Raw genomic sequence first — 27,421 nt, forward strand, 5'->3', positions numbered from 1 at the left:
CTGCACACCAAACCTCCATGACACAAGTTTACATAACAAACCTGCACATGTACCCCTGAACTTAAAAATATATATAAAACATAAATAAGACATTTCAGCTAATTTATTGTCATCGTATGTTTAATGCCATCTTTCCTTGTGTTAATACTCGTAGATAGAGCTGGTTGGAGACATCATAGAATCATCACGATGGTGGTATAGAATGCCTTTCTGAGTGTTTTATTGTCCCAGAATATCAATAATGGTATAGGACATTCCCATCATCCCACACCAGGGGAGGTGTCAGGATCTGCCATGATAGATCGAAGGGGCTGCACAGATGTACGTGTACTAAACTCAGAGGGTCCCGGAAACCCTGCTTTGTTTATTTTCCTTTAGGTTTTATTGCTCTCACTTAGAGAAGAAAATAACACAAATTCTCACTCCCTCTTTGTATATAATGTTGTTTGTTCTGCTAAAGAGATTGGGGTTCAAACTAGTAAGGAAAGACAATAAATCAGGGCAGAGGTTTGTTAAAGGGTACATGGAAGAGGCACAGCTCTGCGGCCATCACACCTCATGCATCCCTGCCTCATTATGAAGTGGGAATGATCTAGTAACATCACCCTTGTTTCCTTTGATCTGCCTCTCCGTAGCTTTTCAAATGTACGCCTGAACCATTTAAGTTTATTAGTCATTTATAACCTAAAAATTGCTTAACTAAATATGCTGTTATGCTTTAAAATTTTTTTATTATCTATAGAAAAGGTATTTTTACTTTAAAAGATAGTGGTTTTAGGAAAATATACATTAAGCTTAAAAAAGTGATCTGTGATAAAGCATTTGAGATTTGTACTTTCTAACGTAAAATGAAATTGAAGAATAGCTATTGCAGCTTGCACTGATGTGCAGAATTGCCCCTTAATTGCTTTGCCACTCTTCTCATATTTATTTTTTCGTTCTTGGCATTTTATATTCTAGATTTTTTTTTGCTTAAATTGATTGTATAAGTAATATTTTGTTTCACTTCTTTTGGCATCTTGTATATTTCAGGTGTTAAAAATTGGATAAAAATTTCTTGACATCTAGGCACAACAATAATTAGTGACCCATACCAATATTGTTTTCTTCATGAGTTGTTTTTAATTAAAATATATAGAAATATATCAAGACAGGTAAATGTAAAGGCTTTGCAGTCTTTATAACCTGTGTTAAAAGTTCTCTCTGGAAATAAAAACTATTACTGGGACAAAAAGGAAAACTTGGTCATTTAAAATCTATCTTCTAAGGAAGGGGGAAAATCCTGGTTTTAAATAGCCCATCTGGCCTTCGAAAGCTTTTCCCCGGGGAGCTGCACTAACTTCTGCCACATAGATCGTGCTTGATGATGGACATAGCCCATGGCAAAGAGGCCAGAGATGGAAAGCAAATGGACTTCTGTGAAAATACACGAGGGACAAACAGCATCCTGCTTGCCCAGTAAGTGCTAGAAAATGCTCTAAAACGTGGCAAGTACAGACAGGCCCCAGCAGGTTCCAGCATTCTTATGTTGGCTGGGATTCTGGTTTTTAATGTGAGTCCTTGTTCTCTGTGAAGCAGACCTTTGACCTACTTGTTACTCCTTTTTTTTTTTTCTTAAAAAAAAAAAAAGCTTTTTGAAGTTATAACTGGGCAGTATTATCCAGGTTAAATCATACACAAAACTTTAATATTTTAAGTGATGTTTAAATCGACATAGGCTGTGTTCTTAACTACGAAGAGGTAGTGAAGATGTATTAAGAGAAGTTTTGAGGGATGGGTTTGTTTTAAAACTAAAATTGCTTAGCACTTACAGAACTGCATGTCCCATATAGGATCTTCAAGGAAGACTGTTTCTTGTTTGTTATGGTTGACAAGGCCACCACTCTTTCTCTGTAGGAAGCCAACATTGATAAGAAGAAAGCAAAGCAAAATCTTTGTGACGCACTGTCCCTGGGACACTTTATGTAATTTACTTTTAAATTTACTAGCCTAAAACGGAGTTACAATGAAGAAATCCTTTAAAAATGGGATCATTTGATTCCAAATGTATTTATTAAATTTCTTAAGTATGATTATTTCTGCTGTTAGTGTGTCTATGACTTTTGTGCAGCCAAAAATTAATACCACTTAATACCAATTTGCTTTCAACATTACCGATTCAGAAAATCTAAAAGGTAGATTTGGCATGACAGATTAGAAAGCGATAACCTGGCACCAGAGATAATGGTCACCTTATCCATCCTCTACTTTTTGAATGAAGACGAGGACCCTGCCTCAGCCATCTCACATGATGATGTTGGAAATGACCTCAGAAAATGGATGTGGAAAGATTGAACTATAAATGTACTCTAAAGCCATAGGATGTTATTGCATTCTGAATTTGAAGTTTTTCTTACACAAGCAAGACTTGTTTTTATTAATATACCTGTGATATGCCAATCTCTGAGCTATGAGAGTGAGTAGCCTTCTTAGGAGGGCAGAATCTGGACCATGGGTCAGTGTTCTGTTAGGATCCTGACAGCTGGACTAACAAGGTTAACATCCTATCGGCATGTTATGTGGTATGTGGATGTGAAGTCTTTGTACCATGTCTGGGGTCCAGTGGTATTCATTGCTCAAATAGGTGAGATTTTATGAGGTAAAAATCCATGGATACTTAATCAACTTAAAATTTTATTTGATTTAAAGTCTGCTGGACTATTTACTGGAGATTCAAAAATATTTTAATTCCTTTCAGAAGGTGCTTACAGGTCCAGAATTTAACTTTCTTTATATAATTTAAATCTAAAGTGATTATAATCTGATTTCTAAGATAATCCTTTATACATCATGTAGTTTGAAAGAAGCCAGTCAGCCGAGTGTGGTGGGACACACTTGCAATCCCAGCTACTCAAGAGGCTGAGGCACGAGAGTCACTTGAACCTGGGAGGCAGAGGTTGCTATGAGCCAAGATCATGCCACTGCAGTCTAGCCTGGGTGACAGAGTGAGACATTGTCTCTAAAAAATAAAAAAAAAAAACCCAGCAAAGTATTCAGGTAAAATCTGTTAAATATCAAAGTCCTCCAGATAAAGTCTGAGAAATAAGCTCAATTATTATTTATCTTTTCTTTCCCTACTCACTTTTTTAAATTGATGAAAAAGTTGAGAGACCTTCTTTTCTCTCTTAAAATCTTTTGTGGGCCTTAAAGTCATTCTTCCAAACTGTCCCTCTCCCCGCCAACAAACATCTATGGAAAGGTCCTCACCTGTCCCCACACCTAATACTTTATGACAATCGTGTTCTCACTAAATCCTTTAGTCACTTACCACATGGATTGAAATTCTCAAGCAACAGTACAGTTCTGGCTCACACTCCAGCCTAGATGAAGCCCTTCAAAGGCATGAGTCAGACATGGTTTATCCATCTCTATGTGAGGCAGACAGGATAAATATAGAAAATGAGCTTAAGGAACTTACGGTCAGAATGAAAACAAGACTAAGGGGGACTTGCTTAGTACTGGTCTAACGGAGAGGTCAATTACCTGGTATCAATTATTAGGGAGCTCAGGTTTCCAGAAGATAAACTCAGTACAAAGAGTAACAGTCAAGGAAAAGCTTATTGGACAGATGAGACTTGGGTGAGGCCTTGAAGGATGGAAAATGTGGAGTGAGGGAGGGAAGCATTAAGTAAGAGGAGCAAGACTGAGCAAGGTGAGTTTCCGATATAGCAGTGATCACATCCTAAAGTACCATGGTGAGCTGTGCATGGGGAGCTGTAGGCAACAGCCTGGTTATAATAGTCTTCTCCTGAGCACCCCCATCCCAAACCCCGAGTGGCATCTCCAGGCCCAGATAAACATTTGTATCCTTGCAATTCTAAGGGTTCTCTAGCTTTTCCCCACCCCCGGCAATTCAGAATCGTAATATTTCATTGGTCCCAGTATACTAATGATGATTTGTTGGACATTCAGATTCTTGCATTTTGCCATTAAAGGATGCCATTTCTTTTCCTGAGCTGTTTTTCTTAAATGATCAAGAAACTTCCATCACCCACGATCAGTCACACTCCTCACCCAACTTCCCAAAAACTTTCTATTCTCTGATCTTCTTTGGATAGTTTATTCTCACCCTGTGCCAGGAGTGAGTACACTTCTTCCCTTTTTGGGGAAGCATGTGCTTTCCTTCCCAGTCTAACCAGGTGTCTTCATGTCATTTTGCTGAGCACCTCCTTAGCAGGGCTGTGGCACCCAAGTGAGTAACACAGTGAGAGCTGTGACACCTGGGTGGGTGATGCAAGCTGATGTTCTTTGTGTCATCTTCATGAGTGTGTGGGATTTTCGAACTTTCTTCCAGGGATAGGTTCATGATGCCCACTTCTTTTGCATCACAACAACCTCTAGAGTTGTACCTATAAAGAATGCCAGTAGATGCTGTTAATGAAACTAACTTGAAAAGCTGTGTGTGTGTGTGTGTGTGTGTATGCGTGTGATTAGAGATATATTATCTTCCCACTTAGAATATAAAAATAATCAACTTTAAAAGACAGCAGTGGAAGGACAAATAATGCTGTATCTTAAGAGATGTTGTGAAGGGAAAAATTTTCCAGTTTCCTGTTGTGGAAATGAGTGTCTCCCCTCCATGTCAAAAAAAATAATAATAATAACCATGACTATGATTGTTAACAATTATTTATTTATTTATTTATTTATTTATTTATTTGAGATAGAGTTACACTCTTGTCACCCAGGCTGGAGCGCAATGGCATGATCTCGGCTCACTGAAACTTCAGCCTCCCAAGTTCAAGTGATTCTCCTGCCTCAGCCACCCAAGTAGCTGAGATTGCACATCCGGCTAATTTTTGTATTTTTAGTAGAGACAGGGTTTCACCATATTGGCCAATAGTTATATAACTAGGTAAGCTTTTCCTTTTAACCAATGAGTAAGAAGGTATCCCCACTCCCACCCCAAACTCTATTGAGAATTATTGAGTTTCACATGAAGCAATCTCTGCCAAACTTATTGATTGAGAAATAATGGGTTATAATGGGAATTCTTTCTACTTTGAGGAATTTTCATGATATAATGTGATGTAAAACCTTGCATTATAGGATGTAGTGGCTCTATTTTATTTATCTGGAGGTGTCTTTTGATGTAAAGTCATTTGTTTCTAGAAAAGAAAATACTTCTATATTATTTTGATTAAGGAATTCCAGACATTACAAATAATTCTGTGACCAAAAGTTGTAAGTGAAGACCCTTGCAAATCCAACAGAAACTCTCAGTGGATTGATGTTAAGGGAAGGAGGTCTGTTTTATCCTGGTCATGTCTTATCCTGTCTCTCTCTAGCATCCAGGTTCAAGCCTGGTGTGTGACAGCCTTCTACACAAATGTGCCTCTCTTGCTAAGCCTGCAAGTGAGTCTAGCAGCCCATATACTGAAGCTTTCTGGGGAGCATGAGCATTGTTGTTTTGCCTTTGCTTTGTGGCATTCTAAACTTCGGTGAAATCCATCTGGTAGTGTTGGCACTGAAGTCTCCATTGAATTAGCTATCAAAGTGGAGCCCCTTACTCCAGATGATCTTTAGCTCAGCTCAAGAACCAGAAATACCCCACACAGATAGGCTCTGAGAAGCTTCAGCTCTGAATGCTTGAAGAGAATGATTACTTTCTTAGTGTAAGAAGAAAGGTTATACTAGTTACATATTTTTGAAGCAATTGCTATAACACCTACTGAATTGGTACTAAAAATCAGACACTTATAGGTATTTGGTAAACGTGGATTTTCAGATCACCCCCTAGTCCTTCTGCCTCAGTGAGACTGATTTCTGTGTCTGAAAGGGAAGCCCAGGTATTTGCCTAGGAAGAACAAGCACTTCCTAATGACTCTGAGGCAGTTTGTCAGGCATATTTTGGAAATGGTCATAAAAAAGGGAAATAACTCACAGACAAAAACCTTGCCATTCTGAGATGCAATTTACTATAGAGATTAAGAGCCTCAGTTCTGGAGCCAGGTGCCTGGGACTGAATCCCAGCTCTGCCACAGTTGCTTATTACCTCCGGCAGTTTCTTCATCTATAACACGGGATGTAACAGCATCCACCTCCTGGGGTGGTTGTGAGGAATCGGTGAGTTCTAATAGGCAAAATGCTTTATTTGGGCCTGGCTCAATGTAAGCACTCAAAAATGTTTAAGTATTATTATTTGTTCTTGTCACTTCTATTTTGCTTCTAACACTTTTTAATATAATTATAAAATAATCCCTGAGATTATTTACAAGATATAAATATAAATTATTTTAATATAATTGTTTTATAAAATAATGCCTGGGAAAACTTTAGTGTATATCAGAACTTCCCATTATACAATATAAAATCGAGCAAGAGGAGGCAAGACAGCATTGTATAGACCTTAAAACCAGACAGATCTGTGTTTGTGTTTCACCTTCATTCCTTGGAGCTGTGTTACTGTAACCTGACCCTCTGTTTCCTTATCTGCAAAATGGGAATGATCATACACCCTGTAGTATCAAGTTGTTGTGGAGTATAGGTGAAGCATGTACGGGTGAGCCTACTTCCTAACATACAGAGAGTACTCAATGGGTATTTTCTGTTTTATTGTTATTATATTTTGCACTCTGGGGATATTTGTATGTTCCAGTCTTGGAAGTAGCGTTTAGTCTGGAAAGTCACTTGGGTGCCATTTGGAGTACTGAATTGTGATTTACTTGGTCAGACCCTAAGTCCTATGTGAAGGCAGGTGGAGCGGCCCTGCGAACTTGATTCTGGTGGTGAAAAATTAATATTGCTTGAGCCTGCTTCTCTAGTATGTACACCTCTAGTATTGTTATTATATTTTGCACTCTGGGGATATTTGTATGGGTTAGGTGTAAATATCCAATTTTTTATAGGAATGTCAAAGATTTTTGAGTTGTCTTATAGGGGAAGGACTAGTTTATATATAGTTAGTATTTGTTAGTTTACAGGTCAATTAGTACTTGGCTTAAAATACTGATTAGTAAGTCATGGATGTGTGTGTGTGTGTGTGTGTGTATATCAAATGTACGTACGTCACAGAGATTGATAAACACACACATATATCATGGAGATAGATGGACAGATGATAGATGGATTAATTCAGCAACCCAGGTTTAGAGGGAAAGAGGAGAGAATGGGGATTCAGGGAGGCTTTTCTGAGAAAGCGGATTTCAAATTCTGCTGAGTTGTGAAGTGCAATCAAAGTTAACCTGGATTTGACAGGAGGAAGTAGGAGCTGTAAGGAGTAACATTAGAAAGCCTGCTGCATGTTGGTTTACTAGGGTTAGGCTGGAATGTATGCCCGGGTGCATTGGAGTCACAGTTGCTGGGAAAAGACCAAAGAAGTTCAAAAGATAAACTGAGTTTAGACCAGCTAAGGCCTAATACATAAACCCTAGTAAGCAGTTTGAATATTATCCTGAGGGCAACAGGGAGCCATTAAAGGTTACTTTTTTTAAGCAGGGGAGTGACAAGATCAGTCATGCACATTAGAGAGTCTACTGACTTTGCAGAGAATGGGCTGGACAGTACCCAAAGATGGGTAAAGAAACCAGTAGAGGAGGCTGTTGCAGAAGTCCCCTGCTGTGGCCTGGTCCGAGTTTAGCAGCTCTGTTTGCCTAAGTCCTATGTGAAGGCAGGTGGAGTGGCCCTGCGAACTTGATTCTGGTGGTGAAAAATTAATATTGCCTGACCTGACTCTAGTATGTACACCTCTCCCTAAAGTAAGATCCTTTTGGAAGTTGCATTAAGTCTCCAAAGCCACTGGGGTGCCATTAAACTCCTGTTTCGGCATACTAAATGGAATGGAATCTCAGCCTGCAGTCAGCCAGCAAATGAGTATAACTTATGTTGAATTCCAGCTAATGTACAGTCTTGGAAGTAGCATTTAGTCTGGAAAGTCACTTGGGTGCCATTTGGAGTACTGAACTGTGATTTACTTGGTCAGACCCTCGTGGCCTGTGTGTGCCAATATAGCTTCCATGGTCTTTCCTACTTCATTTCAGGGGATAACTTATGGAATGAAAACATCCATTTTAAAAATATATTTTCTATATCTTATTCATTTTCTTGGTGGATAGGGATTATTGAGGTCAGTATTTATTGCTTAAAACTCTGTCATTTAAATGAAAATAGCAAGTCGTAACCTAAAAATGTATAGTTTAAATGAAAGTAACGGATCATAACCCAAGGTAATTTTTCCTCTAAAATGCATATAATAGCTGAAGTTTCTTTTTAAAAAGCATTGACATCCACATCTTTATGCAAAAGTAATTTAAAATTTCTTTTACAAGGCATTTTTAAATGTTCATCATGTATAAGTTTGCTTTATATATAATATCAATAATAAATTGTTCACTGATATGCACATAAAGGATGAGTCATATGCCTGTAAGGGACAATGTTTAAAAAAAAACAAAAACTGGTAGTCTGATAAGCCCTGTGAGGTCTGAGGCTATGTCTTAGTCATCCTTTTAGCCCCATGTAATTGTCACCATGAGCCTGGCATTGAATATATGTTTCCTTTGCATGTAATTACCACATGCAAATGAACATTAATATGTGAAGCCTGTCTATTGATGGCTAATTGTGGTGGCTACTAGCACTGTGAGAGCTCTCTGCCTATCTGAGATAGGTGTTCTGGGAACTTCAAACAATTGATATTCCTGAAATATACAAATGAAGAAACCTCAAATAGAGTCTCTGTGATAACTAAATTTGACACTATTTTAGGATATAGATTCCCTTCTTAATAAAAATAATTCTTGGCTCAAGCTTTTAAAGTTCATACATGCTTGATAAGTAAATAGGAATAGAATTTTAGATATGTAAAGAGATTAAGTCATATTTATCTAATTCGGGAAAGTAAAAGAGGGAAAAGATACATAAATAGAGAATTTTAGAAGTGCTTGCTGCCATAAACCATAATGTGCCTAATGTTTATGTGATATTGTAGAGTGTCCATTATGCTTTCCAAAACATTACCTTATCTGATCTGTTAGGAACACTGCAAAGTAGAGTTGTTGCAGATCAGGAAATTATGTTTTAGAGTGGCTGGGAGACTTGTCCAAAGTCCAAATAGCTCATAAATGATGAACTGGAAACTCTGTATTCTGACTCTTAAGCCAATACTTAAATGTTCAGTAGCAAGTAAATAATTGGCATATATTACAACATTTTATACCTGGAGCCATCTGAATAGTGAGTTCACATTGAAGAGATTCCTCCTTGAACCGCCAACACATTTATGGCCTATACTGCTCATTTGCCGTAAAACTAACTTTTTAAAAAATGGCTTTTATTTCTAATTATAGAAGCAACATAGGTTCCGAGTAGAAAACTTAAAAATGTAAATTGGCTTAATGAATGCTATGTGACCATATATCAAATCCTTCAGAGATAGCATTTCTTAGAATTTTGTGCTTTTTGAAAATTTGTCATGCTTTGAAAAATATTTTAAATGAGATCATCAAAAATACTTTTTGTTATTTAGTTTTTGCTTTCACAAAATAATATGAAAATTTTTCTCATGCCATTAAACATCATTGTAGTACCATTTAAACAGCTTCATAGTATTCCATTTTCTGAATAGTACCTGTTATGGAGTTGGGGCTGCTTCCCTAGGTTGTCTTATTAGAAGCAACACTGAAGAATATCTTTGCTATCTCTTTGTATAAATCTATAATTTTTTTTCTTAGAGTAAATGCCTGAAATAAAATTGCTGGGTTAAATGGCATATAAAATTTCTCAATCATAAGCCAAATAGCCAAACAGAAAGATTGTGCCTATGTAAATTCCCATTTTGCAGTGTATGAATGCCATTTTTTATATATTTCCCAATCCCTGATCTTACCTTCTTAAAAAAATTTTTGCCAATATGATTATCAATGGTAGCATATTATTGTTTTGCATAGCTTAATAACAAAATAGTAAGTCATGTGAAAGAGGGAACTCAGCTTTGCTCAGGTGTTGTATCTTACACAGCACCTACTGTTCATTGTTTAACAATGTGGACATTCAACAGATAGAACATTATCTTGACAGCATATGTAATAGATAAAACATTAATCATATTCCTTTTTCATCTTTGTTGTGTCAAATTTATCAGGTGCTGCCATTCATTCTTCTGTGAAATGAAATGGCTTTTTCCATATGCCATTTTAATGACCATATAATACAAGTCTGAAAGCATTTTAAGTTCTTGGAAGTAGTATCATAGTTTTTGAGCTAGCAAGAACCTTAAAGATCATCTAATCTGACCCCATCATTTTACATTATGTGAATTTAATATAAAGACATGAAAAATCTTGGAGTGTTTTGCAAATTGAAAAGTTCATTGTCTAATATTTTTACACAAATGTATGATTTTGTCATTAGTCTATATAAGTTACTAACATCCTTGGAAATTTAAACCTCTTTGTTTTTTAATTTTGTAGTAAAAATAAAACCATCAACTATGTTAAGAAAACTACATTTTAGACATGACAACAGATTCTAGGGTTGAAGATAAACCAAATACCAATTCTGCCTTTTCTAAATGCTGTTTTCCTGTACCCACATTATTCCACAAGCCTGGTGTAACCGTATTTCTTTTCATTTTGTTTTAGGTAGCAGTTTTACAACATCATCAGGATTATATACAGGAAATAATTCACTCACAAATTCCTCTGGATTTAATAGTTCACAGCAGGTAATTTAAAAAGCCAGTTTAACTTCTGAAAAATATCTTTAAATGCAACATGATTTTCTTATATAAAGAAAGATCTGTTTATATTATAAGTGAGAGCTTTCCTAAGGCTTTTAGTAGTTTTCTTTTAAAATTCACTTTAGCAGTCTTTTGTGGTGAGTTGTTTGGTTTTCAGATTGGTTTAATTTTACCTAGTATTGCATCATAGAAGAGCAAAAATATGAAGAATGTATATAATCTTACATAAAATTTGTTTGCAAGTCTGAGCTCTTTAGTTAATGTGTACTTGTATGCCCCCGTGTGAATTCAGAAAAGGCTCAGAAACCCAAACATACTTACAGTTACACTTTGATATGTAAGAGATAAGCAGCAGTATTTTGACAGACAATTCTTGTGTGGTTTGATTTGGTAGGACTATCCGTCTTATCCCAGTTTTGGCCAGGGTCAGTACGCACAGTATTATAACAGCTCACCGTATCCAGCACATTATATGACCAGCAGCAACACCAGCCCAACGACACCATCCACCAATGCCACTTACCAGCTTCAAGAACCGCCATCTGGCATCACCAGCCAAGCAGTTACAGATCCCACAGCAGGTAATTATGTGAATATTATTAGTCCTGCAGGTGATATTTTCAATGGTTTCAATGCATTTTTCTACAGTCATATATTCATGCAGTGGTTGCACAATTTTGGCAGCTTTTGGCAAGGACTAAATATAAGTCAAGCAGCATGACTGTGGCGTTCATTTTTATTTATTTTTTTATTTGCTTGAAATTTTAAAATAAAGTATATAAACATCAAAAGCACATGAAATAGATATTTTATTTGTAAATATACTCAATTTTTAAGATCTGTGTAGTTTTTGAGATGCATAATTATAAATACTTAGCTATAACTATAATTCATTGGCACCACATATAGAGCATAAAATGGCAATGCCTAGAATTTAGCATGTATCATTATTCAATATTTAATGTTTTTCATCAAAGTAATATCTTGCTGATAGTTTAAAAAACAGTCAAAAGTGAGCCTCTGCTTTCCCACATGTGGCCTGCTGTGAATTTCATGACAATGTGTCATAAGTTTGGGCATTTGTTATGCTTCTGCACAACCCTTGCTGGTCTCTTTCAAATGCCAGCCTCTCCATGTGGAAATCTTCCTACATGATGTCTTTGATATCTCTTCTCCTCATTGATTCTTTCTTTCTAGAACTCTTTATGGTGTCTGCCTAATTTCCTGAACTGGTCTTTACTTAACGTTTCCTATACTTTCACATACTTCTCACCTCCTTGCCTTAACTTTTTAAAGAGTTAATGATACGTTTCATGGATTACAAAATAAGCTATTATCCTCAAAGAGTCAAAGTTTTCTTCCTCTTGCCTGTTTCCAGAGCTAAAGCCCACTCTATTGCTACAAGTCAGGTTAAAATGGTCTTAACATTGAAAAAATTACCTCTCTGATATTATAATCATAGTGTGCATTCTAGGTTATCCTAAATCATGAAAAAAAGTTCTGTATAATAAATGCTAATTTAATTTTTGACTATAGAATTATATTTTAAATATTAGTGGGTGATTTCTCCCCCAAAAGTCTTCAAAATTTTTCATGTTCCACGTTTTTTTCGTTTTAAAAATAAGTATGCAGACATTGCTTTATTCTAAAGTTTCATCATTCTTGTCTTTCAATTAACTTCTAATGCTCATTATTTCTGCTGCACATTTTAACTTTAAATATTTTCATCTTTGATAATTGTATTCCATGTATCTTTATTTTCCAAAAACTAAGCTGATTCCTCATTCAGTTTACATGTGTACATACAGTTTTCATAGAACTGAGTATACATATCTCTCTCTTCCTTTAATTAGATTTCACATCTATATAATGACACTGAAGACAAATTTTATTATAGAATGCATTGAATTCATTGTAGGAGTTTTTATAGAACTTTCTCTACTTACATAAACTTCGTATAGGCATCATGAGGAAAGGTAATGGCTTGTCCCAACTTTAGGGAGATCTTGCCTTTTCATTTGAACCACCTGTGTCATGCAAGCTTCCTGAAAACTAAAAGGAGTTTTGAAATGAGGATTGTTATGTGAATGAGATGTAGCAAACCTCTTTTAGGATCTAGAGAGTCATAGAAAGAGAAGAGGAGACAGCGAATAATATTATTTAATTTGTGAAATTTTGGCTGTGAATACTACATTATAAATAAACTGTTGAAGACTTAATTGTGTTTCTTAAATTAAGGTTGATTAGAGCTTTTTTGAAAAGGCCATTTGGTCAGATATAAGTGTTTGTCTCTGAAACCAGACACTGTTCTAAGTGAGTATTTTTCCTAAAAGGGATGCTATGTGAAAGAGTGGGGATGGTGGACTATAAAGCCAGGCCACATGGAAAACAATGAAAAATTCTAATTTCAAAATTGGTCCATGGTTTTAAGAGTGAATGATGTATTTTAGCTTGTATTGTAAAAGTAAAAGTGCTTAGTGTTTTAGGTACTTATTTTAATTTCATTATCTTATGGGAAAAGAATAGGAATGAGTTGAACCGAGGAAGAAATAATACTTTTCAGATTTCTTATACATACCTCTTCCAACTAAAGCGAGTATGTCTGGATCAGCCTTTCTTGTGTTGCATAATTAGAAATGGAAAGTTCACTGAGTTTCCACATTGAAAAAGAAATGGTTTTCTTTAAAAATTCAAGGAAGATCTAGTCTGGGTATTTTGTTTTCATTCTTTAATTTGTGAAAAGACCGCAGATTCAGGCTAAGTTTTTTGTCATTAACTTGTCTTTCTTAGTAGTCGTATATAAAATAATAGATGTACTATTCTTGATGAAAAGGAAGTTTTGATGGTAAAGTACATAAAACAGAAGAATTTATTAAACTAAATAATTAGAAATGACTTATTAAAAACAATTTCTGTTTTGAGGTAGAATTTTTTACATTGTTAAAATAATGAATGTCTCTTTTTGTTGGAATAATTTCGGGTCCTTTTTTTTTCTTTTACTTTTAGTCTATTGGGTTTAAAGTTAGTATTTTATAATACTGGAGAGTTAGACTCTAGTCATTTTCTTATCTTATGTATGACCTGGTTTCTGCCTTTCAATTTCATTATATTATGCAGTAGGGACAAATCTAGGTATATGTGATATTTCTCTCATGCTTCAAGATTTCTGTTCCTGCATTGTTCTTAGAATTGTTATGTCACAATGGACATATGAAGATAATTTTGTAAGGGTTTTTCTGGGCAAACATGTAAGGACTCATTTGTGGGTTTTTTGTGCCTTTTTAAAGTTACTTTTTAAGTCTGTGATGGTGTGCAGTATTACTTGTAAACATGTAATTCCTCATGAATTTTGAGTTCAAAAATTATTTTAAAGTGTTCATAATGAAATATTCAAAGCTTTATTACCCTTTGGATGGATATTTTAATGTGTTAAAAATAATATAACTTGAATCCGAAAGCTTCCAAAATTTTACTCTATTTTAAAAACTAAAAACAGTGCCTTTGCATTCATTCTTTTAAAAATGAATTTGTTAGCTCTTTCTTCACTATCTTAATTAAAAAATTCACATAATCTGCAGATATGTTAGAATCTACCTTGAGAAATATAGATATTTTCTAGTCAATGAGATTTTAATTTATTTATTGCCTACTCATGCCTACTCTTCTACTAGCCATGCCTTAAACTCATGCCTACTCTTAAACTCATGCCTACTTTTCAACTAGCCATGTCTTTAAACTCATGTCTTAAACTCATGCCTACTCTTCAACTAGCCATGCCAATCACCCCTCACCCCCAATTGAAGGACATCTTGGTTGCTTTGAGTCTCTGGCAGTTATGAATGAAGTTTCTATAAACATTTGTGTGCAGTTTTTTTTAATAGATATAAATTTTCAACTCCTGTGAGTAAATACCTAGGAGTGTGATTGCTGGATCATATGGCAGCACTACGTTTAGCTTTAGAAGAAACTTCCAAATCATCTTCCAAAGTGGCTATACCATTTTGTATTCTCATCAGCAATGAATAAGAGTTCCTGTTGCTCCATATTCTTGCCAGAATTTGGTGTTGTCAGTGTTTTAGATTTTGGACATTCTAATTGAGAAGTAGTGCTATCTTGTTGTTTTGTTTCCTAATGACATATGATGTGAAGCACCTTTTCATATGCTTATTTGCCATCTGTATGTCTTCTTTGGTGAGGTGTCTGTAGAGATATTTTGCCCACTTCTTCAACAGGTTGTTTGTTTTCTTATTGTTGGGTTTTAGGAGTTCTTTGTTTATTTTGATACACATCTTTTATCAGATAGGTGTTTTGCAATATTTTCTCCCAGTCTATGGATTTTCTTTTCTCTTAGCAGTGTATTTTGCAGAGAAGTTTTTAATTTTAATGCTCCAGTTTATCAGTTTTTCCCTCATGGATCATGCCTTTGCTCCTGTATCTAAAAACTTATTGCCAAAACCAAGGCCATCTAGATTTTCTCCTGTGTTACTATCTAGAAGTTTCATAATTTTGCATTTTACATCTAGGTCTCTGGCACATTTTGAATTAATTTTTGTGAAAGATGTAAGGTCAGGGTCTAGATTCATTTTTTTGCATATGGATGTGCAGTGGTTCCAGATTAATTTTTGAAAAACTATCTTTTCTCCATTATGTTGCCTTTGCTGCTTTGTCAAAGACCACTTGACTATATTTAAGTGGGGCTATTTCAGGGCTCTCTCTTCTGTTCCACTGATCCATTTGTCTATTTTTTCACCAATACCACTCTGTCTTGATTACTACAGCTTTATAGTAAGTCCTAAAGTCAGACAGTGTCTGTCTTCCAACTTTTTTCTTCTCCTTCAGCATTGTGTTGGCTATTCTGGGTCTTTTGTCTCTCCATATAATCTTTAGAATCAATTTGTCAGTATCCACAAAGTAAATTTCTGGGATTTTGGCTGGAATCACGTTGAATTTATAGATCAAATTGGGACAAACTGATGTCTTGACAATATTGAATCTATCCATATGCATGGAATATCTCTCCATTTATTTATATCTTCTTTGATTTCTTTTATAGTTTTTCTCACATAAAGCTTATATATAATTTTTAGAGTTACACCTCTTTCTCTCTCTCTCTTTCCCTCTCTAGTGTTGATGGAAATAATGGTGTGTTTTTAATTTCAAATTCCAACTGCTCATTGCTGGTATATAGGAAGGCATTTGACTTTTATCTATTATGTTATATCCTGCAACCTTCCTCATTGGTTTCAAGAGTTGTTTGGTTTTGGGGGTGGGTATTTGTTGATTTTTTTTTTATATTTTCTACATAGACAATCATGTTTTTTGTGAAAAAAGACAGTTATATTTCTTCCTTCCCAATTTGTATACCTTTTATTTTCTTATTGCATTAGTAAGGACTTGTACAATGTCGAACAGGAGTGGTAGAGGGGACATCTTTGCTTTGTTCCTTATCTTAGAAAGGAAACATCTAGTTTCTCACCATGAAGTATAATGTTAGCTGTAAGTTGTTTTTTGACATTCTTTGTCAGCTTTAGGAAGCTCTCTCCTCTTTCCTAGATTACTGAGTTTTTTTATTATGAATGGGTATTGGACTTTGTCAAACGCTTTTTATGCATCTGATGATTTGGTCATATGGTTTTTCTTCATTAGCTCATTGATGTGATGGATTACATTAATTTTCAAATGTTGAACCAGCCTTATATATCTTGGATTAATCCTACTTGGTCATGACATATGATTCTTTTTATACATTGTTGGATTCAGTTTGCTAATATTTTGTTGAGGATCTTTGCATTTATGTTCATGAGAAATATTATTCTAGTTTCTAGTTTTCATATCTTGTAATGCCTTTATCTCATTTCAGTATTAGGGTAATGCTGGCCTCATTGATGGAATTACAAAATGTTCCCTCTGCTTCTGTTTTCTGGAACAGATTGTAGAGAATTGTAATCATTTTTTTCTTAAGTATTTGATGAAATTTACCAGGGAACCCATCCTGGTCTAGTGCTTTCTGTTTTGAAAGATTAATTGTTGGCTCAATTTCTTTAATAGGTACAGACCTATTCATATTATCTATTTTTCCTTCTGTGAGTTTGGGTAGACTGTCTTTCAAGGAATTGGTCCATTTCATCTAACTTTGTCTAATTTGTGGATATAGAATTGTTCGTAACATTTCTTTATTATCCTTTTAATGTTCATGGGATTGCTAATGATGGCTGTCTTTCATTTCTGATATTAGTAATTTGTGTATTCTCTTTTTATCTTGGTTAGCCTGCCTAGAGGTTTATCAATTTTATTGATATTCTCAAACAGCCAGTTTCATTGATTTTCTCTGTTGTTTTCCTGTTTTTAATTTTATTAACTTCTCTGATTTTCATTATTTCATTATTTTTTTCTGATTGCTTTTGAGTTAACTTGCTTTTCTTTTTATAGTTTCCTAAGAGTGGAGCTTAGACAATTGATTTTTAGATCTTTCTTTTCTAATAAATGTGTTCAGTGCTGTTTTCTCCTGAGCACTGTTTTTGTGGCATTTCACAGAATTCGATGGGTTCTGCTTTTTCATTTTCATTTACTTCACAATATTTTAATACTTATTTTTGTTTTTATTACCACTGGAATCCTCCCTTTTAATGATGTATATGTTTATAAACATTTTATTGGAGAGAAAAATCTTAGAAATTTCATAGTTTACAGTAAATATCATTAGTTACAGTTATCCAGATATTAACATCTTACAGATTAAATGGCTTTCTCTTATTAGAAGATATGTGTAATTTATGAGTAGAAGGGTATTCCACGGTAAATTCAAATTTCACTCTCTATAAAATAAAATTTTGATCAGAACCAACTAGTTTTCCTTGTTCAATCAAAGACTGTAAGACAGTGTCACAATGAAATCCATGATTACTTTAAATAATAAATTACAGATTTCACTCATTTTTATTTTTAAAAACCCATCTTTAACAAAGCCAATGATTTTTTTCTATGATCAAAATAGAAGAAGGGAAAAATAAATTTGAAGGTGTTTTCCTTTTGTGCTGATATCTAAACTAGCATTTTATCATCCCCTAGCCACTGAGGTATAGAGTAAGTTATCATCTTGTACTGATCGTAAAAGCTTAAGTCATATTACTACTAATCTAATTAAATATATTCTTTCAAAAGAGTGATAGAAATAATTTTTTGAGTATTATTACAAAGAAAATTGTAATTGACTTTTCTTAGAAGATCGCTTAAACCATTTTTATCATATGATATTTTTCATCATGTGATTCATGTGTATAATCAAAATTTAAACAATCATCTATAATCCAATTACTGTGCTGTATTTAAATAATTTGGCCTGACAACATATTTTTTATCCCAAATCTCTTAGAATATCTCATAATAATTATGATAGCTATCATCACAATACATAATAAAATACAGTCGAACACAATTGTTGTGCTTAGAGCTCTACATTCATTACCACATGTAATCTTACAATATACCATGAGATAGGTACTATTTGTTCCATTTTACAGATGAGGAAAATGAGGCACATCACTCTTAAATGCTCAATAAGTGTTAGGTATCATTAAGTTAATCAAGAATGTTGAGGCTAAATTCTCAAAAAAGCACTATTTAGCTATAATATTGTATTTTTAAAATAATACAAATATAAAGCAGTAAGGGACAAAGATAAAAGTGAATGGTGAACGAAACATTTTAGATTAATGTGAAATAAAAGATAATTAGTTTTTAGGAATAAGATTTAGTATGAATGCCATAGAAAAGTTTGTTTTTCAAAGGATTTTTTCATTTGAATTTCTTACATCAACTTGATGTTGAAATCTACCTTCACGTCCGCTGATCGCATGCAGACAATTTACTGGTTAAGGTGTTGGACGGGAATCTTGCCGATATTGAATTTCAAGTGACAGAGGAAAAATCAGTATAAGAGGGAATTCAATATGCATGGGAAACCATTTGTTCCCTCTGCTTCTTTGATCCCTGCCAAGGCACAAGAAAGTAGAGCAAAGCGCCTGAAAAAGGGGAATGTTCTTGTTCAAAGTTGCAGAACTCTGAGCCCTCAGAGGAACTCAGTGTGACAGGTTAAAAAACTAAACTCCCGGCTATCTTCCCTGTCATGCAGGATATTTGGGTCTCGTCTGTACTCGCTAACATGCTTATGTCTGTTCATTGTGGAAATGATCCTGAGGTTTGCATTAGCAAGCGTCTTGATGCCTCCATTTTGCTAAGTGAACGGTTTGGAAAATCTGCAGGCCATACTTGCTCATTTTCACAGATGCCTTGTGGACTTTGGAAAAGTTTGCAATTTGTTCGGCTCAAAAATAAACTATTTCAGCAAAACAATTTTAACTAATGTTTTGGAAACATTTGTCGGCAAAACAAATATTTGTATCTAAAATAGCTAGGCTATTAAGATGTGAGAAAACAAAACAGATGTTTGTTTTGGGTTGTTGGGTTTGTTTGTCTTGATGGCATTTGTTTTCTTTCTTTCTTTCTTTCTTTCTTTCTTTTTTCCCAGAGGATATATAGTGGTATAATAAGATTATAAAATTCATGGAAATAAAGTTCACTCTTTGTTTTACACTGTGAAAAACATTATGAAAATGAATTTTGTTACCTGTGAATTTTGGACTGTATTTCCAAGAAAAGAAAAATTCAGTCTTCTAAGCACTTACCCCTTTTGTGCCTTGTTACTGGTTTCCCTAATTTTTTCAATTACTTAGCCATATGTCAGGATGCCTTATAGAGTCAATTTTAGTACACTGGATTTTAATATGTAATTCTTTCTTATATTTATACATAAGAAGATTTTTATATTAATCAAAATAATGCATATATTATTGAGCTAATTAAATTAGTTTATTAACCCTCCCAAACATTTATTATCTTCTTTTGTAACTAATTGATTCATTATTTGAAAAACTGTTACATATTAAGTGTCCTATGGGACCAACACAAATCTGTGTAATAATTTCTCGTATTTAAGTTGGAGGACATCAGCATTTACTGGTTCAGTTTTTTAATTGGAGATGCTTGTAAAGAGGACAAAGTTATGAGTGTTTGCCATCCCTTCACCTAATTTAATTGCGATTTCATCATTTGGTAAGTGGCTTTTGGATTAAGTTTTAAATAAAGGTAGAATTGATGGATTAATGGGGCTACCAATGTTATTTCTATGTTGATAGTAAGTATTGTTTGATAATTTTTTTACTGAATAATAACACATGAACATGGGACAAAATTATAAAGGCATAGATGTGTTTACAGACAAGAATAAACCTCCCTCCATGTTCTATACTCGGCACCTTGGTTTCATATTCTTCGCTTATATAAACATATACTTAACAACTGTCCCCCGCCTCTCTTTTTTTCCACATTCAAGTATGTTTAGCTTTTTGGTCCTTCACAAATAATAGAGTACTATACATGCTGTTCTGCACCTTACTTTTTCACTAGACAATATACAGAGAAAATTTCAGTAAGTATTTTTGTTGTGGGTTATATATACAGATTTAACAGTGGCGAATATTTTTTGAACATTTACTAGTGCCAGGTATTGTTCTAAGCACTGTTCATTCATTAACTTAGATAATTCCCACCCAGCTCCATGAGATAGAGTTGTATTGTCATTGTCCTCATTTTACAGATGGGAAAACTAAGGAAAGGTCAGTGACAACACTGAAATTAAACCTCTGGAAGCTTGACTTCACACTTGAGTTTTTAATCAGTAAAGCATGCTGCTGCTTGAAACCACTGTGTCTGAAGTTTCAAAGGAGCAGAAAAATGAAAATGTAGACAGAGAGTCCTAAAGGTAGTAGCTGTGTAGTAAACATCTTCTTTAATCAGCACTCAGCAAAAGCATATATTATGAGGCATTCAGTTAACTATGTGTTAAATGTTTGAGCTCTACTTGCTGATAAAATAATGTAGGTCTGAAATTACAGAGAAGAGGTATGTAGTATATTTTGGGTTATTATGTCATAAGTATTCACTGAATTATAAAAGCAGTTTGTGGGTATCTTGGATAATCCAACAGCTGATTGCTCCCATTCTCCCTCATTTTCCACTTCCTGAATCAGTTCACTCCGTGCTTCCCCTGTATCCTACTTAAATAGTCACCTGTCATGGACCTGCTTAGGGAACAACTTGCCACATCTCTTTACCATTTCCCTCCCCTTCCTTCCAGGGGCCTCTTTGCATCTTGTCCTCCTTTTTTTTCTTTATCTTTTTAAAAAAATTTTAAATAACTCAAATGGCAGCTCATGGTTGATGAACACTAGGTGTAGGAATGGTGACGATCCTATCAAGGAAAAGGGAAGCTATTCGTTTTAAAGTGAAGGTGGGGATCTGAATCCAATACCATCACCTTCTAACACTTTTAAAACTTATCTGACTCCTTCAGAAACTTCAGGGACCTCTTGATTAATTTAAATTTCATTTCTTCATTATCATTATTTAAGATAAGTTTTAACTCTTTCACTTTTATGTGACTGCTGATATTTAAGGGTATAATTCTCTGCTATTTTGCATTATATTTGTGCAGTATTTCACCTGGATTATTGATTGATTAGGTAAGCATGAATTGGTTTGGAAATCATGTCTGACATCGTTTCTGTGAGAAAATAGCTTCTGAATTTCAAACAATTGATTTAAACATATTTAGAATGTAGCATATTTGTAAATAGACTACTCTCTTATATCTACAAATCCACTTGCGTAACCTTAGCATGAAGCAGCTGGGCAATAGGGAAGCTTTTAATTTTCGTTTAGCATCGACTGTATAGATTCTTTTGCAGAAGACCTTCACCTTACTGAATATAAATAAGGAATCCAGAAAGATTAAATTTTTCCTAAGCAGCACAGCCTGCCATTGGTGACATCTCTGAATGGGACACTAGAGTGTCAGCCTTGGGAGACAGAAGGGTGTAGTGTGGCCTTTCCCATACTTCCCTCGGTAGCACAACTGTCTCCCAAAGATGGAGATGAATATCCTTTTATCCTGTAATGAGTTCCCAGGTGGGAGCAGTTAGGGATACAAGTTATCAGATTTAAAGTTATTGGAGTTTCTCTACTTTAAGTCTTTTCTGATTTTTGATATGACAGTACTCATTGAGAATTGAGTGTAATGTCCAATGTTTCCCAGTCATACCTGGCTGGGTTTGGGTACCACTTTCCACCTGTGCTTCCCCCAACACCCCATCTGAGAATGTCTATGAATGTCTCTTGACCAGCACCCTCCCTTTGAATACAATTAGGAAAAACTGGAGTGGTGGCTAGGGATTTGGAGTTGGGCTAACCTGGGTTTGAATTCTGGCTCTGCCACTCACTTGGGAAGGCCACTTAGCTCCTTGGTGTATTATTTCTCTGTGGAATGAGCATAATACCACTCTTGTGTATGGGATGACTATGAGAATGAAATGATGTAAGTGGCTAGCAAAGTGACTGATACATATTAGGCCCTCAAATGTCCATTTCTTCCATTCGGGCATTCAATAGATATTTATCAATGCTTGCTGCGTGCCAGGCACTGTGCTTGGTGCTGGGAATATGGGGGTGACAAGAAAGGCAAGGCCCCTGGCCTCAGGAAGCTGATGTGTTCTTCCCTCTTGAAGTTCATTACTGTTGTACATTGTGGATTGTGGTTGTTTCAGACACTAAAGCCCCAAAAGTGTGGCTCACCAGTTTCTTTCATGTAGAATGACTGTGGGGAGCTTAAACCAGTGGTTGAAATGTGTAAGAAGAATAATTAGAGGTTTCTACCAGGTTATCCAGAGATTACTGGAAAGTGGATAATGGTCGTATTTTAGGAGTGATGAAGCTGTCTTAATTGAGTTACTAGACCTTGACTAATGAATTAATTTACCTAGAGACCTCGATTAGTGCCTGCGTGAACAGGGAATAATGGCTATGGAATACAGGTAGAGAAGTCAAAGCAATTCTCTAAGATTAATTCAGTTAATGTTTATTGGTCTCGGACTACTGGTTATTCCTATAAGGCTAGTCAACAAGTTTTCTTGCCTTTAGTTTATTTTACAAAAGTTTTTGTGGGAGATTTTTATGACTGAAAACAAAATTATTACAATTCCTTTACATTAAATCTTTTATTCTGCTAAGGTAATAGTCACTGAGAATCTAAACTAATATAATGTAATTTATTCAAGGTTTTGCTGAGGTCTTTTTTTTTCTTTTATGCCAAAATCTAAAAAAAAAAAATTTAGGCCAAGCGGGGTGTCTCACGCCTGTAATCCCAGCACTTTGGGAGGCCGAAGAGGGTGGATCACTAAGTCAGGAGTCCAAGACCAGCCTGGCCAAGATGATGAAACCCTGTCTCTACTAAAAATAGAAAAATTAGCCAGGCGTGGTGGCAGGCACCTGTAATCCCAGCTACTCGGGAGTCTGAGGCGGGGAATTGCTTGAACCCAGGAGGCAGAGGTTGCAGTGAACTGAGATCATGCCACTGCACTCCAGCCTGGGTGAGAGAGTAAGTCTCTGTCTCAAAAAAAAAAAAAAAACTACCAATATGAAATTATCAGGGTCACACTATCACACGTAACTTTGAAGGTTTGATGACCCATAACTTCATAGATCTGTGTGGATCCCAGGTGATTTTTGAGGAATATCATTGGCCTTCCCTCAGGACTGTGGCCTTCTACATGGGAATCTTCCCTGATTGCGCCTGTAATTTTCATAGGAAAATGTCTATTTCTATTCTTAGCACAGCTAACTTAGTAAAGCCTATGAGTTTCCCCCCACTCAACCAAGCAATAACACCTTCGCATACCCTCTTACCTCACTGCCACTTAAAACTCAAAGGAGAAACTTGTTATTGTCAGCTGGCATAACAATATGTCATGGCTCCATGCCTCCAGATATTTTCAGTTTTACCCTTAAACAAGATGCCTGATTCCAGGGTTCTGCACTCTGCAGTAGTGAACTCCAGGGTTACAGAGTCAGCAGTAATCAGCCTTAGAAGAAAGAATCTTGTGACACTTGCTGTTTTATTTACCATGAGGGTGTGCTCCTGGCATTCTGTAGCATTCCTCAGTGAGCACTTCTGTGAGGTGTTTCCATCCCATCTCTATAATGGGAACACCTACATTTTTTATTTTAAGTTGCGGGTTACATGTGCAGGATGTGCAGGTTTGTACCTGGGTGAACGGGGCACACCTCCACTATTGTGGAGAAGTTGTTTGTCACATCTCATGCACACCATGAGCCATAGAACTTTTCCTGCCTTTGCCCTGCATGGACTGCAAGAAGACCTGTGTGGTCCATTTCCTCACTGGCTCCATTTTCCCCTTCTGATCCACATTTTTCTTCTAATGTACTCATTCATTTTTTAAAAAGTTGACTGTATAGTTATTATGTATATATTTGGTGGGTTATCTTAAACTCTTCTTTTAGAAAAGTAGGATATCAATTATTCAGAAACTAAAATTAAGAATTAAAAGGTTGTATTCAACAAGAATAAGAACCAGAGAACAGACATGCTCAGGAAGCAGTTACCTTGCAAAAACAATAAGAACCAGAGAACAGACATGCTCAGGAAGCACTTACTTTGTTAACAAGAACTGTTTTGGAAACTTTTTGGTTAATATTTGCACAAAAACCTGATATGCACTAAAAAAGCCTTTTGGGTTAATATGCACTTCATGTTTTCATATAACTGTAGTCTCCCAAGAGCACATGCCTCTTTATCATTTCTTCTCTTTGCTCAAAGTTCCAAACCTACTTGTCTAATGAATAGGCAGGCCTGTTATTCGTTTCAGTTCAGCTATTTCATGTATTTTTTAAAAAGCATGCTGCCCATGGTAAAATCTCTCCCAATGTAAGGAGTACACTTTCTCTGTCATGAATATTGTTTTCAGCTTCTGCAATTTATTTTATTTCCCATGCCTACCACTTCTTAAATGTTCTCCCTTCAAACATTCTAAGAATTACAGGATTTGCTTGGAGTCTCTCCTTTCTAGTTTCTCATTTAGTGTTTTTCCTAAAGTATATGTTTCCCTACACTTGTTCATCTAATTACTTGCCTTGATTCAGCTTTTATATTGATAAAGGTTACTAAGAAAGCACACTTCTCTTGAGATATATTTCTTAATTGTGCTATTAAATTGCATCCCCTGGTTCCCTAATTGAAGGCAAAGTAGAAAATGCAGTTTCTCCTACTGACATATGGAAATGATATTTTAATCAACGTTTCATTACCAGCCATTGAGCATCTCTTACTTTCAAAGTACCATTGGGTTCTATGGAGATATAGAAGACAAGAGGGTCTTGTCACTGTCCTCAGGAGCATTTTGCCACTAAAGAAAACTATGTGTACAGCCAAACCTAATAAAATTTCCATTTTTAAAATGCCATGCTAGAAGAAACAAAGTCCTCAGGAAGAGTGCAACAACAGATTCCTTACATAAGTGTTTGAAGAGGAAATTAACAAAGGAGGTGAAATTCTCAGCATTGGAGGATGTGAAAGTGCGAGGCACATAGGATAGGGAAGGGATATTTATTTGAGGCTAGAGAAATAGACCACTTTAAATGGGCTCAATGACAGGATATCCTTTTCATCAGAATTCAGTTAAGTTATATTTAAATTTTTTAAAGGATGAAAGCATTTTTGAACTGGAATATCACTTTATCGTCATCTTTACAAATAAGGTAACAGCCCAGAGGGGTAATTTTGAACTATTGACTTAGAGCAACAACACAAATACACTTGTATAAAACACTTTAGCATGCATTATTTGATACAATCTTGACAATGGTGCTGTTCCTATTTTACTGTTGAGGAAACTGAAGTCCAGCAAAAGACCAGATAACTCAATAAATTTTAAGCTATCAAGGCTGCTCTGGAATGTATGCAACCCTAATGTGTTAATTTGTAGGTTGTTCTGTCCACTGTGGTGAAATTTGAATGAATCCATTTTCCGTGTTATGCCCTGTAAGTTAGGGAGGATATGCAGATGTACCAGAATGTGCAAGATTCAGCTTCGCTGCAGGTGGGTTATTTTCCCAAAGAGTGAAAGGAAAGAAGGTCCCCTTACTGGAGTCAGTGAGGGTTCCATCACCCATGCAGCCAAGCTCTGGTTGTGGGCAGCCCCTCTCCTTTAGGCCCAAACCTCCAGAAGAAGGTGGCAGCCAAGGGTCCCCAGGCAGGTACCCATCAGAGGCTGCACAGCCTGTCTCTGGCCTCCTCATTGACAAGTGAGACTTACGGCTTGGAGAAACAATGCTGTTTCTGAGGCCAGTCAAGTCTGTAGGGCGTCTGAGGTTGGAGCAGGCAGGTGTAGTTGGAGGCTTTAGAGAAGACAGGCCTGGGTTCAGATCCTGACATTTGTACAGCCTAGCTGGTAGACCTTCATTTTGATTAACTTCAATCTTTTTATCTGTTAACTGGGGACAGTAATACATCCCTAAACAGATCTGGGTAGAAATAATCCCAAACCTAGAAGAAGCCCTGTTCTCTCCACTCTTCCATCTCTCAACCCTGACCCCAGCCTCAAGTTTCTTTTGCTGTGATATCTCTTCCTGGCTTTGCACTGTTTCAATCAGTTGAGACCAGAGGATGGGATAGTGAACCAAGTGTGTTTGAGTTCCCCTGTCAGAGAAATGCTGTCCCCTAATGAACATGAAGCACATTGATAAGTATTTCCCTGTGACACATCCCTCAAGAGAGAGGCTAAACAGACCCTTGGAGATTATCAATGATCATGTGCATTTTGCTGTGTGAACCAGAGATGCTCCACATGCCAGGTTGTGGGAAAAAAAAAAAAAAGTTTAACGAGCCTCTGATATGTTCCAGGCACTGTTGTAGACATACGGGATTCTGCAGTGAGCAAAAATCAAGCCTCTGCCGTCAGGGAACTTACATTCTATTGGAGGCACAGATGATAAGTACATATAAAATGCATCTGGCAGAGTGCCTGGAAGGATGAATAGCTGCGTAAGGAGAATAGCATTAGGGCAGGTAAACTGTTTCGGAAGAGTTGTCCATTGGGTGACACTTGAGCAGAGGCCTTCAGGAAGGGAGGAGAGAGCCACCTTAATATCTGGGGAAAGAATTCTGGGGAGAGGAAACAGTAGTTGCCAAGGCCTGGAGGTGGGGCTGTGCTTTGTGGATTCAGCAAGAGCAAAGAAGGCCCATAAGGCATTGGAGCCTCTGGGAAAGGAAAGTGGGAGGGTAAAGGCAGGGAGGAAGAGAAGCTGTAGTAGAAGGCCTTGTGGGCATGAGAAGGATTTGGGATTTTATTTTGAATAACATGAGCGGTGTTTAAGCAGAAGCATGGCGTGATTTCTTACACCTGTAAATAATTTCTCTAGTCATGGACAGAGAATAAGTTGCAACAAGGCAAAAAAAAAAAAAAAACAAGGTGGTGTTGAAGAGATCAGAGCTTCTGCTTAGCACATGTGAAGTTTGAGCTGCCTGTTAGAAATCTAACAGGAGGTGGTGATTCAGTCATTGGATAAGTAAGTCTAATGTTTACAAGACAGGTTAGGGACTAAACTTGTGAGTCTTCAACATCTGGAAGCCACTGAAAGCTGTGTGTGTGGATGAGTTAACCAGGACTGTAGGAGCAAACACAGAAGAGGAGCCAAGCACTGAGCCCAGGGCCTTCCCACGTTAGCCAGCTGGGAAAAGAGGAAGAGCCAGAGAAGGAGATTGGGAAAGAGCACCCAGGGAGTCAGGAGGAGAAC

At 36.1% G+C, this 27,421-nt stretch overlaps 1 protein-coding gene across 7 annotated transcripts in view; it reads left to right on the forward strand.

Moving 5' to 3' along the window:
- The window catches only part of EYA1 (EYA transcriptional coactivator and phosphatase 1), a 331,367-nt gene that overhangs the window by 218,508 nt on the left and 85,438 nt on the right, over positions 1–27,421 (forward strand). For all 7 annotated transcript variants that reach the window (XM_031014148.3, XM_055349601.2, XM_055349602.2 and 4 more), the window contains 2 exons: positions 10,620–10,702; positions 11,112–11,298. In XM_031014148.3, coding sequence (XP_030870008.2) covers positions 10,620–10,702; positions 11,112–11,298 — 270 coding nt within the window. The remainder of the gene's footprint in view (positions 1–10,619; positions 10,703–11,111; positions 11,299–27,421) is intronic.

Source organism: Gorilla gorilla, chromosome 7 (assembly GCF_029281585.2).
Source record: "Gorilla gorilla gorilla isolate KB3781 chromosome 7, NHGRI_mGorGor1-v2.1_pri, whole genome shotgun sequence".
NCBI lineage: Eukaryota > Metazoa > Chordata > Mammalia > Primates > Hominidae > Gorilla > Gorilla gorilla.